Here is a 20,067-nt window from a genome sequence, read left to right as displayed (position 1 = left end):
AGATACTACATTGATGAGTATGGCTTAAGAGCCTGAATAAAACAGAATTGTTGTACTAGTAAGCGGTGAGGCCTTTTGCTTTGTCAGACTCTTAATCATCAAGTGAATTTCTCTTTATGATTAATGATCTGGAGGATGGTGTGGACTGGACCCTCAGCAAGTTTGCAGATGACACTAAACTGGGAGGGGTGGTAGATACGCTGGAGGGTAGGTATAGGATACAGAGGAACCTAGACAAATTAGCAGATTAGGCCAAAAGAAATCTGATGAGGTTCAACAAGGACAAGTGCAGAGTCCTGCACTTAGGACGGAAGAATCCCATGCATTGCTACAGACTAGAGATTGAATGACTAGGCAGCAGTTCTGCAGAGAAGGACCTAGGTGTTACAGTGAACAAGAAGCTGGATATGAGTTGACAGTGTGCCCTTGTTGCCAAGAAGGCTAATGGCATTTTGGGCTGTATAAGTAGGGGCATTGCCAGCAGATAGAGGGACATGATCATTCCCCTCTATTCAACATTGGTGAGGTCTCATCTAGAGTACTGTGTCCAGTTTTGGGCCCCACACTACAAGAAGGATGTGGAAAAATTGGAAAGAGTCCAGCGGAGGGCAACAAAAATGATTAGGGGGCTGGAGCATGATTTATGAGGAGAGGCTGAGGGAACTGGGATTGTTTAGTCCGCAAAAGAGAAGAATGAGGGGGGATTTGATAGCTGCTTTCAGCTACCTGAAGGAGGGTTCCAAAGAGGATGGATCTAGACTGTTCTCAGTGGTGGCAGATGACAGAGCAAGGAGCAGTGGTCTCAAGTTGCAGTGGGGGAGGTTTAGGTTGGATATTAGGAAACACTATTTCACTAGGAGGGTGGTGAAGCACTGGAATGGGTTACCTAGGGAGGTGGTGGAATCTCCTTCCTTAGAGGTTTTAAGGTCCGGCTTGACAAAGCCCTGGCTGGGATGATTTAGTTGGGAATTGGTCCTGCTTTTGAGCAGGGGGTTGGACTAGATGACCTCCTGAGGTCCCTTTCAACCCTAATATTCTATGATTCTTTTGAAGATTGCCTTTTATTCTGCTGTGATTCTAGACCCTCTGGAGCTAACCTGGCTCCTTGTTTACTTCTCTACTTGTCCACTAGGCATCAGATGTGCCTTGAGGGGAACCGCTGCCTTCTGTAAAGAACCCTTCATTGTCACTAACAGGAAGATGCAATTTGACACACTCTTCTCCCTCTCCCTTTCCCCTCTTCTCTCAGGTGCTCCATCCTTTTTTCCTTACCTCCTTCCCACCCTGGCCCTCCCTTAAATACTTGCACACACTGCATTTCCTGGTGGAAGTTCAGGATTTTGGCTCCAGAAGTGTGAGACGTGAGGTGGGGATTAAATACTAGAAACAGAAAATAAAGTCAGGCACCAACTAACCTTGGTTTGTCTGCTGATGGATTGAGGGAGAACTGTCCCCCTTCACTTGCCTATGTGCATTCCAGCTCCCTCACACTGTGTCTACAAAGGTCACTTAGTGCCTGCGTGAGAAGGTGCTTTGCACTCCTTTAGTCTCTGCAGCATGATGAATACTGTGTTAGTGTTTCTATGCACCTACCCATCTGCCGCCTCTTGTACAAAAGTAACCTAGGCATTAGCTTGCAGGGATGCTACAGAACATTTGTGATGTGGAACTATCCTGCAGAGGAAAGCAAAGAAATGAGTGGTAAAAGGCAAAGTTTTGACTGTAGAACCACTTTCCAGCCAGGCAGTTAATTTCTGGGTGCTGTCTTTGTGCTAGAGTTGCATTCCCCCTTAGCGCTTTTAAGTGTGTGGCTTAAGTTTTTAGACAAACCCAGTCTGAATCATGCTGCCTTGAACTGGTTTGATATTTTGCAGGAAATGTGAATCAAAATCCAAATGCTCAGAGCATTTCTCAAGCAGGTAAGATGTGCCTCTGAATGCCTCCGGTGCCTAGAGCAGTGTACAGCTCAACAGGCAGGGGAGATGGGTGGTGGGGTGAGGGTCTGTGGGCCCAGCAGCTAATACATGTTTCTCTTCTCTCAGGGACAGAACTAAAATCCATCAATGACTTCCTGTTTCAGAGTCAGATTGACAATATCAACCTCTTCAAGGTAGTGTGAGGATTGTCTTCTGGTAGGACACAGAGGGGTAAAGTGACTTGGTGGGGGTCATGCAGGAAGCATGTAGCAGAGCTGGGAATAAAACCTAGAAGTCCTGACTTGGTCCTATGCTTTGTTCAGCACACTAGCCTACTTCCTGCCAGCTTCTTTCCATTGCCTCGGTTGGCCGTAGAAGGTATTCTTTATGTTGGCTATGGCAGCATGCTAAAGCTGTGTGCACCCAGGGAGTGTAGTCTCAGGCCGTGGCAGCAACACGTGAGTGGAGGTGGGCTGTCTGTGGGTGAAGCAGGGTTATTTATACATGTGGGGCTTGTGATGCTCTCCTTAGGGTGCTCAGAACTAAGCCAGGGAGAGCTTTGCTGGGGCTTAGAATGTATTAGCTCTCTGCCACACCACTTCTGTCAGCCTCACCAGCAAGCGCCTTGAGACTCTGCCAGTCTTAACCTTGCTTCAGCACGCCCCAGTTGCCCGGAGATGTCTCTGCAGTGTCCAGTCCCTCTTACTGGGCCCTCACAGAATTTATTAATTCTGCTGTCTCTCCCGTTGGCTCACTGAGGATGCTCTTTCCCTTAGTATGCAGCATTGAGATGGTTCATTAATAAAAACGAGAATAAGTGTATTAATCAAGAACATAGTCTTAAGGGTTACTAAGCAAGAGAAAAAGAGACTGATATGGTTACAAACTAAATAAGTAAAAATACATTTTCTAGCGTCTAAAACTCACCAGTTTACAATCCTGGTCTCAGGCAATTTCTCACCTACAGTCCTCTGCATCTTCAATCCATGAGGTTGAAGGATCCACCTTTAACAGATTCCACAAGTGCCAGCCTCTTGTCCCTTTAGTGATGGATAACTAAGGGTTCTCTACATTTCAAGGGCTTACTGGACTAAAGAAAGGGATTCTTCCGAAGTGTGTCCCTAGATTAAGTTCGTCTCTTCCTGATGACTTCCCATGCCCTGGTTGACTTGTATATAAATGTAACTTCCATTGTCTTTAGCTGTGGCTTACTTTAGGTTGGAGATGCAGGCAAACAGGAAAAACAACATTCCTTTGTCTAAGGCAAACTTGTTTATCAAATCTACCCCCAAAAGGTATCTAGGAATGTATTTCCAGCACACATACATAACTCTGTACAGACATCATGGAATAATGCAATTAATGATCTGCGTGTTACCAGTTTTTACGTGATACCGGTAACGGAGTCGCACTCACCTCTCCCAATCGCCCCCTGTCTGAGTGTGCGTGCCTGCACTCTCTCTGTTTGAGGTGGGGTCTTCGGTGACTCAGCCCTCTAGCCGAGTCTCTCTGTCTGATTGAGAAATAAAAATCCCTTCCAGGAAACAGTCCGATGGGGGGGACCTATCCCAGTACCCTCGATTGGCCTTTCTTTCCATGGACTCAGGCCCTTAATTAATCCAGCAGTCTTTACAGCTCAATACCAGAGCTGAGGCCATTTTATTCTCACAGCACCCTCCCTGGAGGTAATGCTCTCACACACTCTGGGCCTTTCAGGCCCCAGCTCTCCTGCTGGTCCACTAAAGAGTTCAGTTCCTCTTCTGGGATGCATCAAGTCCAGACCACTTTCCCAGTGACTGGTGGGGGGGGACCCAAGCCTGCCCTCTACTCCAGGTCCCAGCCCAGGGACCCTAAAGATAGCAGCAGTCCGCCATGTCCCTTTAACTAAGCTGTGTTGTTGCTAGGATTCCCTGGGCCACTTCCCTGTGCCTTAGCACGTTCTTCACCCTTCCTGCAAGGCCTTATCCTGGTTGAGTCCCAGCTGCCAGCCTGAAGCTCCTTCTCGCTCCTCCCAGTCTCTGCCCGCACTGCTCTGTCTGAGGTCCCGTAGCTCCCTCAGACAGCCAGGCACACTGTCCATGCTCCTCCAGGAAGAAACAGAACTGAACTCTGCTGCTCTGCACTGCAGCTCCTTTTATATGGGCCTGCTGGGCCTGGATTGGCTGCTCCCTGCAGACCTTCTGTGATTGGCTGCGTCCCACACCGCCACTCTAGGCAGCTTGGAGAACTCCACTGCCCTTTTCTGGGCTAGGGTGTAGCAGGGCCGTGAGGCCTCCTGGGGGTTGCAGAGCCTAGTCCAGCCCATCACAATACCTTACAAGACCCTGTTTGGCTAAATATTCTGACAAGTGTGTTGGGTGTGCCCTTTGCTAGCTGGCCTTCAGGAGCTCTTAGGTCACTGGGCTTGAAGAACACATTCTGGAACCTAGTAAGTCATTTAGCTGCAATTGTAATAAAGTGTAGCGCACATTTAGGCCATTAATATTACACTGTGGACTCCTCTCCCAGCATCGCTATTGGAGGAGAGACTGGGGGCGTGAGGAAGGGATAGTAGTCCAGCGGGGGGTGCTGTAGGATGGGAAAGGGGATTCTGAGTATTAACATGTGCTGTCTTCCTCTCACAGGTTCAGCGTTACTGTGAGAAAAGTCTGATCAGCAGGAAGGTATTTCCCACTGCTCCTTAACTAACATGGCAGGACATTCAGCCCCGTCTAGTTCAAGGACAAGGGGCAGTCTGGCATTTAAAGAGGAAAGAGCATAGCAGCTGGGCATATGGCTGTAAGCCTCTTGCTTCCTCTGCATGCTCATTATGCGTTGCTCTGATTTACAAAATGGTCCCTGCAAACGTCCCCGACTTTGCTGGGTATTTGATGTTCATAGTGTATGGCAGCTCGTAAGCACTGGAACGCTAACACGGTGCTAGTTCTGCACTGACTTTTCTGGGATTCTGTAAGACATGCCACCCCTAGAGGCTGCGTCGTGTGGAAGGGGCGAGCATTAGCTGTTTTGATTCAAGGGAGGGAAGACACTCCGGCTAGAAGGGTTGGGAAGCACTGCGACATGCCACAGTGTCTGGCTTCTGTAATAGGTGTATAACATGCAGTGAGGGCCTTTGTATGTGACGTGCTGTCAGTGCGTTTGTATCCTTTGTAAATCCTGCTCTTTATTTTCGTGGCAGCTTTTTGGGTTTGTGGAGAGATATGGAGCCAACAGTGTTGTAAAGACTAACAAGGAAAAGCAGAAGATGGCTGGACTGCAGAACTTCCTTCTCACCCTGCACCAGGGGCCAGACAAAGAAGGTGAGTTCAGATGCAGGGTAAAGAGGCTGTGGAGCTTGCATCTACATGGGCCAAGGAGTGAGATGAACTTGGCTTCAGAGCTGTCTCCAGGGGAGGGAGATACGGGCTGCAGAAGCTGCCTTAGGAAAGCGAGTGAAGCAAGGGAGGAGTAGGTCATGAGGAAGGTGAAATTTGGGTTTCCTACTTTACCTATTCTGTTTGCCAGAGTGGGTGCTATTTATCCAGAAATATTTGTTCCTTTCCTCAGGGAAGTGGCATGTGTTCCATAGTATACACCTTAGGCCACCTTAGCACTGTGGCTAAACAAGCATAAGCCCCGAGGGTAGATGCAGTGTATGGCAATGGATGGGGTTTTCTGTCTCTCTCAGAACTCTACCTCCTGGACCAACCGTAGCTAAGTTGACGGAAGCATTCTTCTATCGACCTAGCTGTGTCTGCACTTTCTGGGGGTTAGGTTGCCATAGCTTCAGCACTCAGAAGTGGGGATTTGCACATCCCTGAGTGCCATCACTTTTTCAACCTAAATTTTACGTATAGACCAGGCCTTAGCTCTTCCATTCTTACTTCTGTGGGAATGGAACCTAAGCTCTGATTGGGTGATTTCCCCCCTCCCCCTTTCTCTTTTGACCTGCAGCTGCTATTCAGTGCCATCCTGTGGAGGCTGAGGATGGCCAGCCCAAGATGGCATCTCCTCTGATGCAGATTGAAGGATTTCTCTCTGCTCTCACCAATGCAAACCAAGATGGGAGAGTCATCCTCAACCGGCAAGGTACTGGAGTGAAGAGCACTCACGAGGCTCAAGCAAAGCAGCATTAAAGCCACTGGCTAGTACCTAGATACCTCACTGATGGAAGACTTAGAAATTTAAGTATGATTAGATTGTAAGCCTTAGATTGCATTGTAAGAGACAGGGCTGTCTCTTACTCTGCGCAGCATCGTATACACAGCACCTAGCACCATGCGGTCCTGCTGGATTGGGGCCTGCGAGCAACATAAATAATTAGTACCAGCTGACGGGTCCTGCAGGAATGTGAGACCTCGGTTGGAAGGGCCTCATTCCCAGAGACAAGCACTCTATGTAGGGGTCTCATGAAGTTCAAGGAGAAACCTTGGCAGAGTCACCCACTTGACGCTGGAGCTGGCCATCCAAACTATTACTCCTGGGGGAATTCTGTGCCACTGTGCAAGGCAGAATTTGCACAGAATTAATGTTCTGCACATAATTTCCTTTTTCCCTCACAGAAATGGGCTGCAGAGCTGCTGGCCGCCACTAGGGGCCATTAGACCTGGCAGAGCCCAGCTCCTCAGCCTGAAGATAGAAAACACTGCTGGGGTGACAGGAAGGGAGTTAGAGGGTTCCTGGCAGCTGCAGTTCCCGGCACTCCCTGAGGGAAGGAGGTGGCGTGCAGGATACTCCACAGAAGCCTGGGACCCAGCATCAGGCTGTTTCTCCCTCTGGGCTCTGAGGAGTAGTGAGTGTGGATGTCTGGGCTGGGGGATTCCTCGCAGCTGGGCTCTGGGGGGGAAAGGGGAGTGGATGTCTGGGCTGGGGGGTGCCCCATGGCTGGGATTTGTGGGGGAAGTGGGTCTGGGCTGTGGGGGCTCCGTGGCTGGGCTCAGCGGGGGATGGGGTGTGAGTGTCTGGGATGGGGGGAGGCCCTGCGGCTGGGCTTTGGGGGGATGTGGTGTAGGTGTCTGGCCCCCCTGCTGGGCTCCGGGGGGAGGGAGCAGAGAAACAGGAACTGGTTGTCATCGGGGTTTCTTTAACTCTCTACTCCTGGGGGATTTTTGTTGTTGTCTGTATTGCTACAGACATACTTGCTAACAGGTATTTGGAAATAAATTACCAAAATAATTGAAACTGATGTGGTGATATTGTGGTGTTTTGACAAAATCTACAGAATTTTAAAATATTGTGTGCAGAATTTTTAATTTTGAGGCGCAGAATCCCCCCAGGTATAAATGATTTAGATGGGCCCTGCAGCACTCTGCTCCTGCTTTGAAAGTGGAATTTCCCCTCACAAGGTGGTCTGCTGATAATCATGGGTGTTCTACTAAGGGGTGTGTGTGTGTCTGTTTGTCGTCTTTACCCAGGCACTGTAGCTCAGAGCAGCCTCAAATTCCTCTTGCTGAATCCAGCTGTCCATTTTGCCAAGGTGCTGAAGGAATGTCGTGCTGCGATCATCGCAGGGGGCACCATGCAGCCGGTGAGGAAGCAAGGTTGCTTCTTTAAGATCTAACTGACCTATCCTGGCACCTTCTGCCAATCCACAGGCAGCAGTGGGAGGAGATGGATATTGGTTGTAAGTGGGATGCTTTAAAACACACCAATGAACCACTAAGCAAAACGAGAGCCATGTATTCCCACCCCATTTTAGCACATTTCTCCATGCTGCCCCCATTGCAGTGATCAGGCTGGGAATCAGCTTTCCCATCCTCCTGGCAGTGGGGAAAAGGTGGCAGTCTCTCTGTGTGCAAGCATGAGGCCTAGGGACTTTGTGCTGTGCCCGTGCTTCATTTATTGCTCCGCTCAGCAGCAAAAGAAAAGCACTGTAGGCACCAAGCAAGACCCTCCTCTGTCCCATTGCGCCATTCCCCTGAGGTAGCTACAGGATTAACAATTCCTGATGGTACAAGCGTTGCAGGACCCAGTCTCCCTGACACGCTGTCCATTTGAACTGCTAGGGATGGATGTGCTAATACCCGCTTTGCTGTGCCTCCCACGTGGGAGGATACTCACCCAAACGCTTTCAGACATCGTAACTCCTCGGAGTGGTCTCTCCATTAGACGTCTCCTCCTGTCTGAATGCCTGGCTGTGGCTTAACATTGCACAAAGGTGGGATGCCCTGGGCCAAGTCTCCCAGCCCTCAAGATATCTGATTGCCCTTTGAGTTATGTGGTCTGATCCAGTCCCTCAGGCTGAGTGCAGCTCAAAACTAGCACTGGATAGAAATCTTCTGACCGACCTTATAGTGCTGATCTTGCCAGAGGGACCTTCGCGAAAAATCGGGATTTCAGTAGTGCCACAGTGGTGTGCACGACCCATCCATGTTAGGCTTTTCTGTCTAGCCCTTCCCATGGTATGTAGGTGTGCATACCTCAGAGTGACAGCACATACCTGCTTCCCTCCTGGTGTGCACCTGCAGGGGGCAGAGGGGTTCTGTTAGATCACTGCTCATGCCAGATATTCCAGTTTGCTCATTTAATTTTACCGAAGCTCAGTTGTTTCCATTGGGTGAGTGTAAGCCACTGGCACGGTCACACCAGAGAAGAGGGAGTGGTTCCTATGCTGCAGCTCTGTGTGGGTAAAGCCATGTGGAGGGACGAGGGACTAAAGACTCTAAGGGAAAGTCTACACTGCAGCTAACTCGGGCCTCGGGCTAAGAGGCTGTTCAGTTGCAGTGTAGACGTTCAGGCTCAGGCTGGGGCTCATGAGATGGAAGGGTCCCAGAGTTCAGGCTGCAGCCTGGGCCCCATAATCTACACTGCAATAGAACAGCCCTGCAGCCTGAGCCACGGGTGTCTAACTGCAGCATAGACATACCCCAAGGGTCCCTCACGTAGCGTGTGCTGCCTGCAGTGACTGTTTAGCTGTTGTGGAGACTAATAAAGGAAGGGAGGGTGCTGGCTCTGTCTAGTAAAATAGTGATTCTCCTATGGTATCCCTCTGGGAAAGTCACAACCCAGCCACCCATCAAAGCCCGGAGCAGTCACAGTTCTGCTCTTGGCATGAGCCTGGCTCGTGGGAGGTCTGGCGCTGGCATCCCGGCGTGATGGGCTTCCCTGCGAGAGACACAGTTGCCATGGTTACCCTGCGAGACGTGCCCCCCTGAGCACTGCAAGGGTAACACATGGAGACTGTGTCGTACCCTGCTGTCTGGATCCTCCTCCTGCCGTAACCAGGGCCAGCTCCAGACCCCAGCGCGCCAAGCAGGTGCGTGGGGCGGCATTGTCGGGGCAGGGCGGCATTTGGCTCCGGCGGACCTTCCACAGTCATGCCTGCGGATGCTCCACTGGAGCCGCGGGACCAGTGCACCTGCCGCAGACACTTCTGCCCTGGACGTGGGACCGGGGAAGGGCGGCGAGCGCGCCACCCTGCTTGGGGCGCTGTAATTTCTAGAGCCGCCCCTGGCCGTAACTAGCCAGCCCCAGGGAAGGTATTCAGTCTGTTGCCTGTAAATGGCAAGGCAGGGGAGTGGAAGAGGTGTGCTGTGGTACTAGGAGTTGGTCCCTGATCAAAGAGGCAGACCCAAGTTCGGAAAGCTAGGCCGATTGCCTCGCTCACAATATACGCTGTGGATGGCTCTGTCTAAAAAGAGCATTGCGCTGGTAGGATGAGGCTATTGGACCACAGGGTGGCGCTCCTGCTCTCCGCCTACTAGCACTGGCCATAGGAAGCCATGGAGCTGGCCGGCTGCTGCTTCAGCCCATGCTTTGTGGGGTCTCTGCTTTCCTGCCTAGAAACAAGTGGTTCCCCCTGCCCTGCAGAGAGTCCTGCCCAAGGACTTGGAGAAACAGCGTGGGATGGTGCAGCTGTGCTGGCTGTGGAATTGCAGAATTTACCTGCCAATCAACCCCGCCCCCCTGGGTACAGCTCTGGTTTGAGGTCAGAGCTGCACCTACAGTATTTCTGCACCCGTTCATCCCTCTGTGGGCCCTTGTGTTTTGGGGTCCCGCACCTGCACCAAGTACCCAGCACATCTCTTCCCTCTGTCCTTTTTCCCCAAACCATTGGCCTGACTCCTCCTCCTCCTCCTCCTCCATCCTTGCGTCTGGTCCTCCCACCCCTGTACTGTGTGCTGACTGCCGCCCTTCCCCATCTCCTGATGAGAGCACTTGGCCTTTGCTGATTCTTCTTGGCTCCTGGTTTGTAGGTGTCTGATTTCCAAGAGCAGTTGCTGTCGTGTGCCATCGGTGCTGACAGGGTGGTGGAGTTCTCCTGTGGTGAGTGTCGGTGGAGGGGAGCTGGTCACATGCTCTCTCTGTAGCTGGGCCCCTAGTTCGGCTGTATGGGAGTTCAGGCAGGTGCCGCTGACTTGTTTGTTTGCCAGCTCCTTCTAGTGACCAGACATCTTGCCTGGAAATCCCAGCAGCAGAGGGCAGCCAGGTTCCCTTTCACCTCTGGCTGCCAGGGTATACCGTATTCTTCTGCCCCAGAGAGAATGGGCAGGGAATGATTCGAACCAGGTTACGGCTGGTGTGATCCATGAAAAGTCATTGACGGGCTTGTGCTAAAGCTGCCTGCACTCCCCCAGACCAAGGGAAATTAATGTGTACCTGTGCTGCTATGTGCATGTGACCTACTCCCAGGGGCCTTGCACTATTAGCTTGCTTTGCTTGAACATCTGTGGCTTTTATTCCATCTACTTGTTCATCAACAGGTCATGTGATTCCCCCCGACAACATTTTACCCATAATCCTCTGCAGTGGTCCATCGAACCAGCAGCTAGAGTTCACCTATCAGAAGAGAGACCTGCCTCAGATGGTCAGCACGTCTATTTCATTCTTAAGCTATGTGGTCTGATGATTCAAGGGGATGTTTTGTGTGCAGAGTGGGGGATTCTGGGGGGCTCCGAGGTGGGAAAAATAAGTCCAGAGGGGTGTGCAGATTTGGCAGGGGAGTGGTCCAGTTGTGGAGGGGCTCGGGGTGGGCATACTGGGGGTGGTCTGTTTTTGTTAAGCCATTTTCAGTGAGTTTAGTGCTAGTGAAAGCTGACTTGGCAGGCCTGGAGCGTGAAGCGAAAGCTTCCCCATCCTCCTTTGCCTTTGAGGGGCCCCTAGGAGTGAGACATCAGTCCTCTGGCCCATTCAGTCCTTAGCTCAACCTGCTAACAGAGCTGCCAGTGAGCTCTCGCCATCATTCCGGGTGTGTGAAGCGGACACCTGTTCCCTGGGAAATGGACAGATGCACCGAGCAGCCATTGCTTTGCCGTGACTCAGGACTGCGGCTTAAGATGGGGAGACCAAGGAGTGAAAGGGAGCATGTTCATTCCCAGGCCCTGGAGCCAGCCAGTGCCCCTAGGCACCTGTTGGTGAGCTAGCACTGCACTGATTTCTCTACGTGGAAGTGGCTACACGAGTGTCCTCAGACTTGTCAGTGGGAGGCATCTGTCCTCTGGGTCAGGGACAGGGCAGGAGAATTAGGCCATGGCAGTGCCATGGTAAGCCCCAGCAAACACCAGTCTTTCTCCACTTACAGATGGATGAGCTGGGCCGAATCCTGGGTAACCTGTGCAATGTGGTCCCTGGGGGCGTGGTGTGCTTCTTTCCCTCCTATGAGTACGAGAAGCAGGTGTACACGCACTGGGAGAGGACGGGGCTGCTCACCCGCTTGGTGACTAAGAAGAAGGTAATTGTGTAACTGAGGGTGGTTGGTACTTTAAACAGAGGTTTCAAAAGTCCAGCAATTATCTGCACATTACAGGCCTTGTCTCTCTCTCCCCAAATTGTTCTTATATCCTGCACGGCAGAGCAGAGAGGATGTTTATCTAGCCAGTCCCTCCAGTAATGAATAAATGAAACTTCCCACGCGGCTGATCACTGAGCTGGGATCTAAATTAGATTAAATGCTGTTACATGGCTCCTGTAAATGCAGAGACGGTCTTCATCTGCATTAGTCAGCCTACAGTGCTCTCTGATTCCCTTGCTGTGAGGGGCAGGTTATTAAGTTCTTACAGGGGATTTGCTTTCCCCAGACTTGGCTGCACATCCCCTGTCCAGGGAATAGTGTGATTGACTAAGGGCTTGTCTTCACTCTCACAAAGACCTGCTAAATTGGCGGCAGAGCGCTCTCCGCTCGACCCCGGTATTCCAGCTCTCCGAGAAGAGTAAGGGAAGTCGACCGGAGAGCGTCCCGTCGACGCAGCGCCGTGAAGACACCGGGGTAAGTTGACCTAAGCTATGTTGACTCCAGCTACGTTATTCACATAGCTAGAGTAGCAAAACGTAGGTTGACTTACCCCGGTAGCGAAGACAAGCCCTAAGACTCCACTCTACACTGTCAGTTACACACAAGCTTTCAACTCACTGTGGGTCTACTGGAAGGATGAATGGGTCTTCTGGTTAAAGCATAAGGCTGAGGATCAAGAAATCTGTGTTCTGTTCTTGACTGTGGCACAGAGTCACTATGTAATCTTAGTCAAGTCACTTAATCTGTCTGCCACTTCTGTAAAATGGGTATAATACTTGCCTACATCTCAAGCTTCAATGTTTTAGCATGGTACAAAGGGTGTATAACCAGGAGTAATAGAATGAAACTGAACAGAAGAAAAGTGGCTGAATATCAGGAAACTCTGATAACAAAGCCTCCAAAAGCTTTCCTGCTTGTGCAATTTAAAACTGGACTGAACAATGCTCAGGAGGCTGTATTGTGAGAAACAGACCCGTACTGCCTCAGGAGCTGAATTGGCAATAACCTCACCTTTCTGTAACTCTGCTTCCCCTCCTACCCTATTTCAGTTCTAATCTCCCTTGGGCAGGGACTCTCTCTTACATTGTTCGTACAGCACACATGGGCTCTAGTCACACCTGAGTGCTACTGGTCTATAAATGATCATACTGGTTCTGGAGATCTCGTCCAGCTCTGTTACCCTCTTGCTACACCTGAATTCCCAGATCTTGTCCTCTTACATAGATGTTTCCTTCCACTCTTCAAACAGTAGAGATCTGGGAGCAAGGAGCCATGAAGAAAAATCCCTGGTTAACATTTCAATACCTGGACATGTCTCCAAAGTCACTAATGGCCATCACTGCTTCTACTCTGGATTTGCTAGGTCCACAGGTGCTGAGCAGGGTACCATTAGGATGTGTCTGCCTTGCTTAGCCAGGGGGCATAGTTGGACATCGGTTAGAGATCAATGGTAACATGCCTCTAGGCCCTCCTGTCTGTGTTATTTTTGGAATGGCACCATTAAATTTATTTGCATCTTCCTGCTGCAACTTGTGCTTTGTGCCTGTGACAGATATTTCAGGAGCCCAAGAGAGCAAACCAGGTGGAGCAGGTGCTGGCAGAGTACGCCAAGTGCATAAAGGTAAGCAGGGTTGGCAGATTGCTGGAAGTTCAATATTCCATAATGCAAGAGAGTGTTTCTAAAGCAGGTGATGTGGGTGGTTAATTGCTCTGGCCAATGTAGACAGGTCTCTGTGCTGCCAATGCACAGAAGTTTCCACAGCTCCAGTGTCTCCTGAGTCATTGGGGGTTCTTTTGTGCAGCGCTGCAGCCAGGAGGGCGGCCATGTGACGGGGGCCCTGCTCTTTTCTGTGGTTGGAGGGAAAATGAGTGAAGGAATCAATTTCTCTGATGACCTGGGAAGGTAAGAAATATCTGGTTTGCTGCTCATCTCCTAAGGTGATATCTCAACACAGGTCTCTGCTAATGTGGTTGCTGGTTCTCCTAGGCTATGCGGGGGACGGGGGGGAGTCTGGTCAGGACTTGGGTGGGAGACCTGCAAGTAAACCTCAGGGGTGCAGGAAGTGGGGTGGTGTGATTGAGTCAGGGCTGAAAGCAGTGTGCCCGGCGTGGTGTCAGGAAGCACTGTGAGCTGAAGGGGCCTTTCAGATACAGCAGACACCCAACCACTCTGTGGTCATGAAATAGCCTGAAGTGCTTTTCACAGGACAATGCTGGGGTGGGATAAATCCCCCCCTCTGGCTCCCTGAATTCCCCTGGCAGTTTTCAGTTCAGTATTCTCCTGTCACATATGGCTGGGCTGTGTTGTTGCTGCCACGTCAGAGTTGACTGCGTTGCAGTGGTAACCCCCTCCAGTAGAGTGTACCTCTGATTGTTTGGGATGAGAGGATATGGAAATATGAGCGGGCACTAACAATGCTTGTGTGTGTCCCCCTCCTTCCATTTCCAGGTGTGTCGTCATGGTGGGCATGCCTTACCCCAACATCAAATCCCCAGAACTCCAGGAGAAAATGGCCTATCTTGACAAAACAATGGTAGGAGGAAGCACCCCAGCGCCTATTTCAGCTGCTTCACTTACTGTCCTTTCAGGGTCCAATTCCCTCTGTGAACTAAAGCCCTGGCTCTTCCTGTGCCTCTGCCCATGTTTGCTGTGTCTGGATCAGTCACGCTGGGGAGAGAGATCCCCTTGAGTGGCTTTAGGGGTAGTAAATGGGCTCAACAGGGCTAGGGCCGGGCAGAGATCTGCAGGAATGACCCTGCTGAGTTCCAAAGAGGGACTTGGCCCAAGAGAGGCTGCCAGAGCAATACTGCACGGAGAACTGCATTCCAGGGTCCTGTGCCTCTTCCTAACGCAGCGACTCCTGCGCATTGCCTGCCACAGCCCCTGTTCCATGCAGCTCTGAAGCCCTGGGCGGTGGCATTGAAGCTACCTTCCTCCTTCAGATGTCCTGGAGCTAGTTTGAATGTTCTCTCTGAGGAGCCTGATCACACTTCAGTCACACACTAGAACCTGGGAATGCAGCTGAACTCCCATCTCTTTGTAGTGGCCCTTGAGGTCCCTTCTTTATTGCAAGTATGTGGGGCTGCCTGGCAGCACCATTCCCTAGGCCAGCTAGGCAGCCACAGGGGTAAAGAATACACTACCCTCCAGGGCCTGGTTTTTGCACTGAAGAGCTTTAATTCCTATTTTGAACTGCATATGCCTTTTACTCAGGCTGTGTCTACACTGGCAACTGAACAACAAAACTTGTCTTTCAGTGGTGTTAAAAAAAAAAAAACACACCTCCTGGGAGACAAAAGTTTTGCCGACAACAAGCGCCAGCGTGAACAGGGCTTTGTTAGCAGGAGCGCTCTCCTGCCGACAACGCTAATGCCACTCGTTGGAGGTGGAAGTTTTTTTGTTGGCAGGAGAGCCGACAAACAGCGGTTACACTGCGCACTTCTTAGCGACACGGCTGTAGCAACACAGCCCTGGCACTAAAAGCTGCTTTGTGTAGACAGAGCCTCAGTCTTATTTCTCTCCTCTAGCCGAGAACTGCAGGCCAGCCACCTAGCAAAATGCTGATTGAAAATCTATGCATGAAAGCAGTAAACCAGTCAATAGGTACGACTTCATCTTTCATGGGGCTGGATGGGCGGAGTATGGAGAGCAGTTTATGGTAGCTAGGGTCATGGGATAGGCAAAGAAGCAGTTGTGCAGAGTGGGATTGGTGGGGAGAGGGAAGACAGGAGATCCACCAGTTACCTGATGGTGTTCAAGCTATTGGCTAGCAGCCTGGTGGAGGCCTGTAGCTAGAGTGGATCTGCTGATAATCTTGGGCATGTAAGAATAGGGTCTAGGGGGATACAAAGTGACAAAATGGAGGTTTCCCTTTATGGTGATCTGTGCAGGGCGAGCGATTCGCCATCGGAAGGACTTTGCTAGCATCCTGCTTGTAGATCACAGGTATGCACGCCCCTCCGTCTTCAACAAATTACCCCAGTGGATCAAGGAAAGAACAGAGATCAAACCTACCTTTGGACTAGCATTTGCAGCATTAAGGAAGGTCAGTATTATTCCATGCACCTGCCATAGCCAGCTGTTCTGAGCATTCGCTATGTCCCATTTCCCCTTATGCACCCCATCACTCCACCCTGTATATGTCCTGTAACTGCCCCCCAGCAATACCTCCATGCCCTCTTCCCCCGTGCTCGCAGGCCTGACCCCTCTGGATACTAGAGTGCTGGGGCTAGGAATGAACAATGCCATGTGATTTCCTCTCTTCCTAGTTTCACCATGAGAAGAAGTCATGTTATGGGTCAGAAGCTTCCTGAGGTACAGGGCTGCTGATTGGCTGTATCAGCTCAAAGTGGAGCCTCCTGCAATTGCTGTCTCTGCTACAGAAGTTTTTTCCCAAAGTTGAAAATTACTGACCAAAGCTATTCTTGCCTATGTGGCTACTGGACTGTGACTGATTATATTGCATCTGAGCTGGGCTGGACAGTGGAAAGTACCCTAGCTCTGGGTGTGTGGGGGAAGTACCCTCAGCTGGTGCATCTGAACCCCACTTGGATTGGGTTTGTGTTACTCCTCCCCTTTGTTCTGTTTCCAGGCCTTGGGTATTACTACTTGCCCTCTTGGGGTAGTGCTCAGGGTAGGATGAAGTAAAGTATTAAAGATCAGGCTACTGTTCCATAGCGGCTACTGACTTTTCTTTCTAGTAGGGTGTGGGGGACTAGAGCTTCTGGGGGCCTTCATGGGAGCAGTACAACACCAAAAAGCTGGTTGGAAGCTAGAGACTAGATTTCTATCCCCTTCTACCCCCTTAGCTAAAATTCCTAGCCTATGCATCAGCTAATTCAGGAAGGGCAAATGCCTTGGGCTGCCTCAACTTAGAGGCATTTTCAACTCTTAGCTTTGCCCTGCCTTTAGTTACATCTCTGACCACTGGCGTTGTGTTAATAAGCTGTGCTTTATCAGAGCTCGGGTGATGGGCCTGACTTGCTTTCCCCTTGCACAGGGAGAATATTTAGGGAGCTTACAGGAAACCTTGGAGGCTTTTTTCTGCCATGGCAAACATGCTGTGACAGCATGAAGCTGTAGCACTGAACAGGGGGCTTCAGTTGTTGGGTGCTGAATCCATCCCAGCTGCGTGGCTTGTGTGTGTATTTACCCACATGCTGTGTAAGCATTCTCCAGCTGAGGCTACCACCATTCACCTCCCTCCTGGCCTTTCTGCTAATATGGACCAAGAATGTTAAGCTGCTGTGCAGCCTAAGGCCTGTCTCACCATTCCAGCAGTGGGGGAAGTAAGTCTATTACTCCACTTTACTGACCTAGCCATAAAGCAGTGCAGCATTTATTTCATTTCCTTTTGATTACACACCTGTCTGCCTGTGTCACCTCCAGGTGTTCAGCTTTACTGCTGCCTTTTCCTGGGGGTCAGCATAGTTTATTGTAAATCCCTTTTTAAAAAAACCTTTTCCCTTTCTTGTAAAGGGGGTGGGAGGGTGCCACATTCAGGTTTGCAGTGTAGTGGGCTGCTGTCAAGGAACCCCCCCCAGTCAGTCATGATTACTTTTTGCCACCTGGTAAGTCAGGCAAGCCATTAACTGATGTGCTATGGGCATTGGCTAATGACTGTCCCTGTGTGCTTCTACACATACCTGGATAAAATCTCCATTCTGCTGCACCTGAATGGTACCAGTCCCTGCAGAGCCTAGCACAGCTAAACAGAGCTCTGACTTGAACACAAACACTACACAGAGGCACTCAAGGCCATCTACTTTCCACCTAAATAAAACAGCACCTTGTTAGTTTGCTTAAGTAGGACAACTGTCTAGACTGTAGTGTAGTTGCATTGTTCACCCCTCTGCCCATCACTTTGTTGACAGAGTAGAAGGTGTAGGTAGAGGCTTTCAAAGTGTGTAGTACAGGTGGGTGTACAGCAACTTTAGGGCTTATGTTTGTCACACACACAGCACCCCGCTGCAAAATGCCTGCTGTTCCCTAGCTCTACCAGAGAGACTAATGATGGACAGCTGGGCCTCTCCTCCGAGAATGTGTTAATTAAGAGCACTCCACTTGTAGCCTGGAGTGGGCTAGGGAAGGCTGCTGGGTACTTGTCACTCACTAAGGGTGCACTACAGCTGCTGTAGAAGCCATTCATACCCAACAACAGAGCTTCCATGGTTCTCCTACAGCTGTTTTCATGAGGGCAACTGCGAAGGCAGCACTGGACCAACCCCCTTCTATCACCCATTTCAAGAATTCCTGCACAGGAGCATCCAAAAAGCAAGGCCCAGCATGCTTCTGGCTGAGGAGAAGGCTGCTAGAGCTGCCCGTGCAGTTGTGCTTGATCACGCGCAGTAGAGAGGCTAGTTCTGATCTTCTGTGAGCATGAGCTGCCCTCCAGCTACGGCAGGATTTATTGAGTGAGCAGGAGCAGCAGCATTTGAAATTAAATGCACTATTTGTAGGGGAGGGGAAGTAAACAGAGCAGAAGTAATGTTCATTGATAACTATACTCAACAGTGGTTAGAGATGAGCAGGAACAGCAGGCACTAAGCGAAAGTGACGGGGTCCCTCTGCCAGGCCTGTGCCCTCTCACCAGCAGTTATTTCCGAGAGCTGGTCCATTTCTGAGGTGCTGAGCTCAGCCGGGCTGGGTTCCCAGTTGGCCAAGAGGAAACCAATCCCAGGCCTGCGGCATGATAGCATTTACGATTCCCAGTCATCTTCCTCCTCGTCCCCTGGGGGTTGTTGTGGGGCTGGCAGGGGTGGGATTGAGTCCGACATGCGGGCAAAGGCACCAGCAGGTGCACTGGGAGCATCAGCACTTCCTGCAGCTGCAGGCCCCTTGCCTGAAATGCCTGGGGGAGGAAAAGCAGGTGAGTGAGTGAGGCCTAGGCACTAGAATTGAGAGGTGAGTTGAAATGAGCGAGGATGAGGAAGGCAGCAGCTAGCCCTGCACGTGTGTGAAATCCTGCCTCATCAGCTGAGTGACTCAGGCACACACAATCTCACCTCCAATGCTGCTGGGAAAGGGTTCATTAGCTAAAGTGCCAGCTGGCGGAACAAGGGAGGGCAGGGACCAGAATCAGCTCTGACTGCGAGCAGGGGAGGAGCAAGCCCCTGGCTGAAGCAGGGCAGGGGCGGAGGTGGCTGCCTGGTACCCACAGAGGGCCTTGGCATTAGGCTATGGTTAAAAAGCCTTGACAGCAGGGGGGAGGCCCCAGCCCTTAGAGAATAGGCAAATTCAAAATACTTCCCCTCTCTGGATATGCTGAGCCTTTGCCCAGCATGTGCAGTAAGAGAGCGAGAGAGACACCCATGCACCCCCCCTCCCCTCCCCGTCCCAGAGCAGGGACAGGGGAGCTTTCCCTTGGAGTATTAAAAACATACAATTCACGCTACCTCAGCCAGTGCCCAGGTTTCTGCCTTGGGGATGCCAGGTAACGCTTAGGCACTGAAGGCAGCTAAGCCTCTCCCACTACAGCATGCCCCACAGCGGCACCCCCACTCTGGATTCACTGCAGTGACACTCCGCTGTCGGCAGCATTGGTATACAAATAAGTTCTTCCTGCTCTGCAAGGGGATTGCCCTGTCCGGTTCATAAGGGCATTGTGTGCCTCCCCAGCAGCATCGAAGCATTCAGCAAAATGGCATGCCATGCTGGCCAAAAGCTTCTTTCTAACTCCTGCAAGCTGCAGCAGTGAGGCAAGGGAACCTGCCCCTCTTCATGTCACATTACAGGAAAGGAGCAACCCCCCCATGGCACAGTACCTTTGCGCCTCAGGAGCAGCTTGTTGAAGAGGTCAGACATCAAGTCTCCACCCTGTGCTGTGGTTATCACTGAAAGAGTAAAGCCCCACAAATCAGGTGACAGACCAAATGCCCTGCTCACAATGTCCAGACTTGTACTAATGGCTAGTTATTAACTGGGGACCAGCTCAACATGTGGTCAGGACACATCAGGAGGACAGGGTATGTCCCACCCTATTCGATGTGACACACTGACCCTGCAGGGTACATTGGTGCTGTATTGGCAGAGCTGCCTGGGAGTTCAGGGTTGACTAGCAGGATATGCTGAAGGCTAGGACGGAGCTGCCTTGGCAGAGATTGTGTTGGGACCCTCACTTGGAGATTAAATAAATAAATTGACCCCCTCCCATCCTTCTACCACATTTACCCTTCCCCCTTATGGATGGACTTAGATTACAGCACCGAAGGCCTGCCTGGGAAACGTATCAGCTTCCTACAGCAGCTCAGAGGAAGGAAAAGGTTGGGAGTGTCAGCCAGTTTAAATGAACTGGAGTTAACCAGTCTACTAAAAACAGCCCAACCGTGACCCAGGACTTCCAGTGGCACAATTTCCTCTCCAGAGGCAGCCTGCCCTGAGCTATCTTTGAAATGCTTCCAGCGATACAAGTTCACACGAAACATTTTCATCTCCGCCCTCGA

The 20,067-nt window shown here is 50.9% G+C and overlaps 2 protein-coding genes across 9 annotated transcripts in view; one reads left to right on the top strand and one right to left on the bottom strand.

The window, feature by feature from the left end:
- DDX11 (DEAD/H-box helicase 11) overlaps positions 1-16,297 on the top strand; it is a 39,673-nt gene extending 23,376 nt beyond the window's left edge. For both annotated transcript variants that reach the window (XM_039547449.1, XM_039547457.1), the window contains 15 exons: positions 1,875-1,919; positions 2,043-2,110; positions 4,541-4,579; positions 5,095-5,215; positions 5,850-5,984; positions 7,310-7,422; positions 10,091-10,160; positions 10,598-10,701; positions 11,416-11,565; positions 13,178-13,246; positions 13,428-13,528; positions 14,075-14,159; positions 15,154-15,229; positions 15,517-15,671; positions 15,895-16,297. In XM_039547449.1, the coding sequence (XP_039403383.1) occupies positions 1,875-1,919; positions 2,043-2,110; positions 4,541-4,579; positions 5,095-5,215; positions 5,850-5,984; positions 7,310-7,422; positions 10,091-10,160; positions 10,598-10,701; positions 11,416-11,565; positions 13,178-13,246; positions 13,428-13,528; positions 14,075-14,159; positions 15,154-15,229; positions 15,517-15,671; positions 15,895-15,939 (1,376 nt within the window). In that variant the 3' untranslated portion in view covers positions 15,940-16,297. The remainder of the gene's footprint in view (positions 1-1,874; positions 1,920-2,042; positions 2,111-4,540; positions 4,580-5,094; positions 5,216-5,849; positions 5,985-7,309; positions 7,423-10,090; positions 10,161-10,597; positions 10,702-11,415; positions 11,566-13,177; positions 13,247-13,427; positions 13,529-14,074; positions 14,160-15,153; positions 15,230-15,516; positions 15,672-15,894) is intronic.
- Positions 16,298-16,329: 32 nt separating this feature from the next.
- Positions 16,330-20,067, bottom strand: part of WASHC1 (WASH complex subunit 1) — a 74,097-nt gene continuing 70,359 nt past the window's right edge. For all 7 annotated transcript variants that reach the window (XM_039547538.1, XM_039547511.1, XM_039547522.1 and 4 more), the window contains 2 exons: positions 19,390-19,458; positions 16,330-18,476 (listed from right to left, as the gene is read on the bottom strand). In XM_039547538.1, coding sequence (XP_039403472.1) covers positions 18,325-18,476; positions 19,390-19,458 — 221 coding nt within the window. In that variant the 3' untranslated portion in view covers positions 16,330-18,324. The remainder of the gene's footprint in view (positions 18,477-19,389; positions 19,459-20,067) is intronic.

Source organism: Mauremys reevesii, linkage group 1 (assembly GCF_016161935.1).
Source record: "Mauremys reevesii isolate NIE-2019 linkage group 1, ASM1616193v1, whole genome shotgun sequence".
Lineage (NCBI taxonomy): Eukaryota > Metazoa > Chordata > Testudines > Geoemydidae > Mauremys > Mauremys reevesii.
This window is presented reverse-complemented; position numbering and strand designations above follow the sequence as displayed.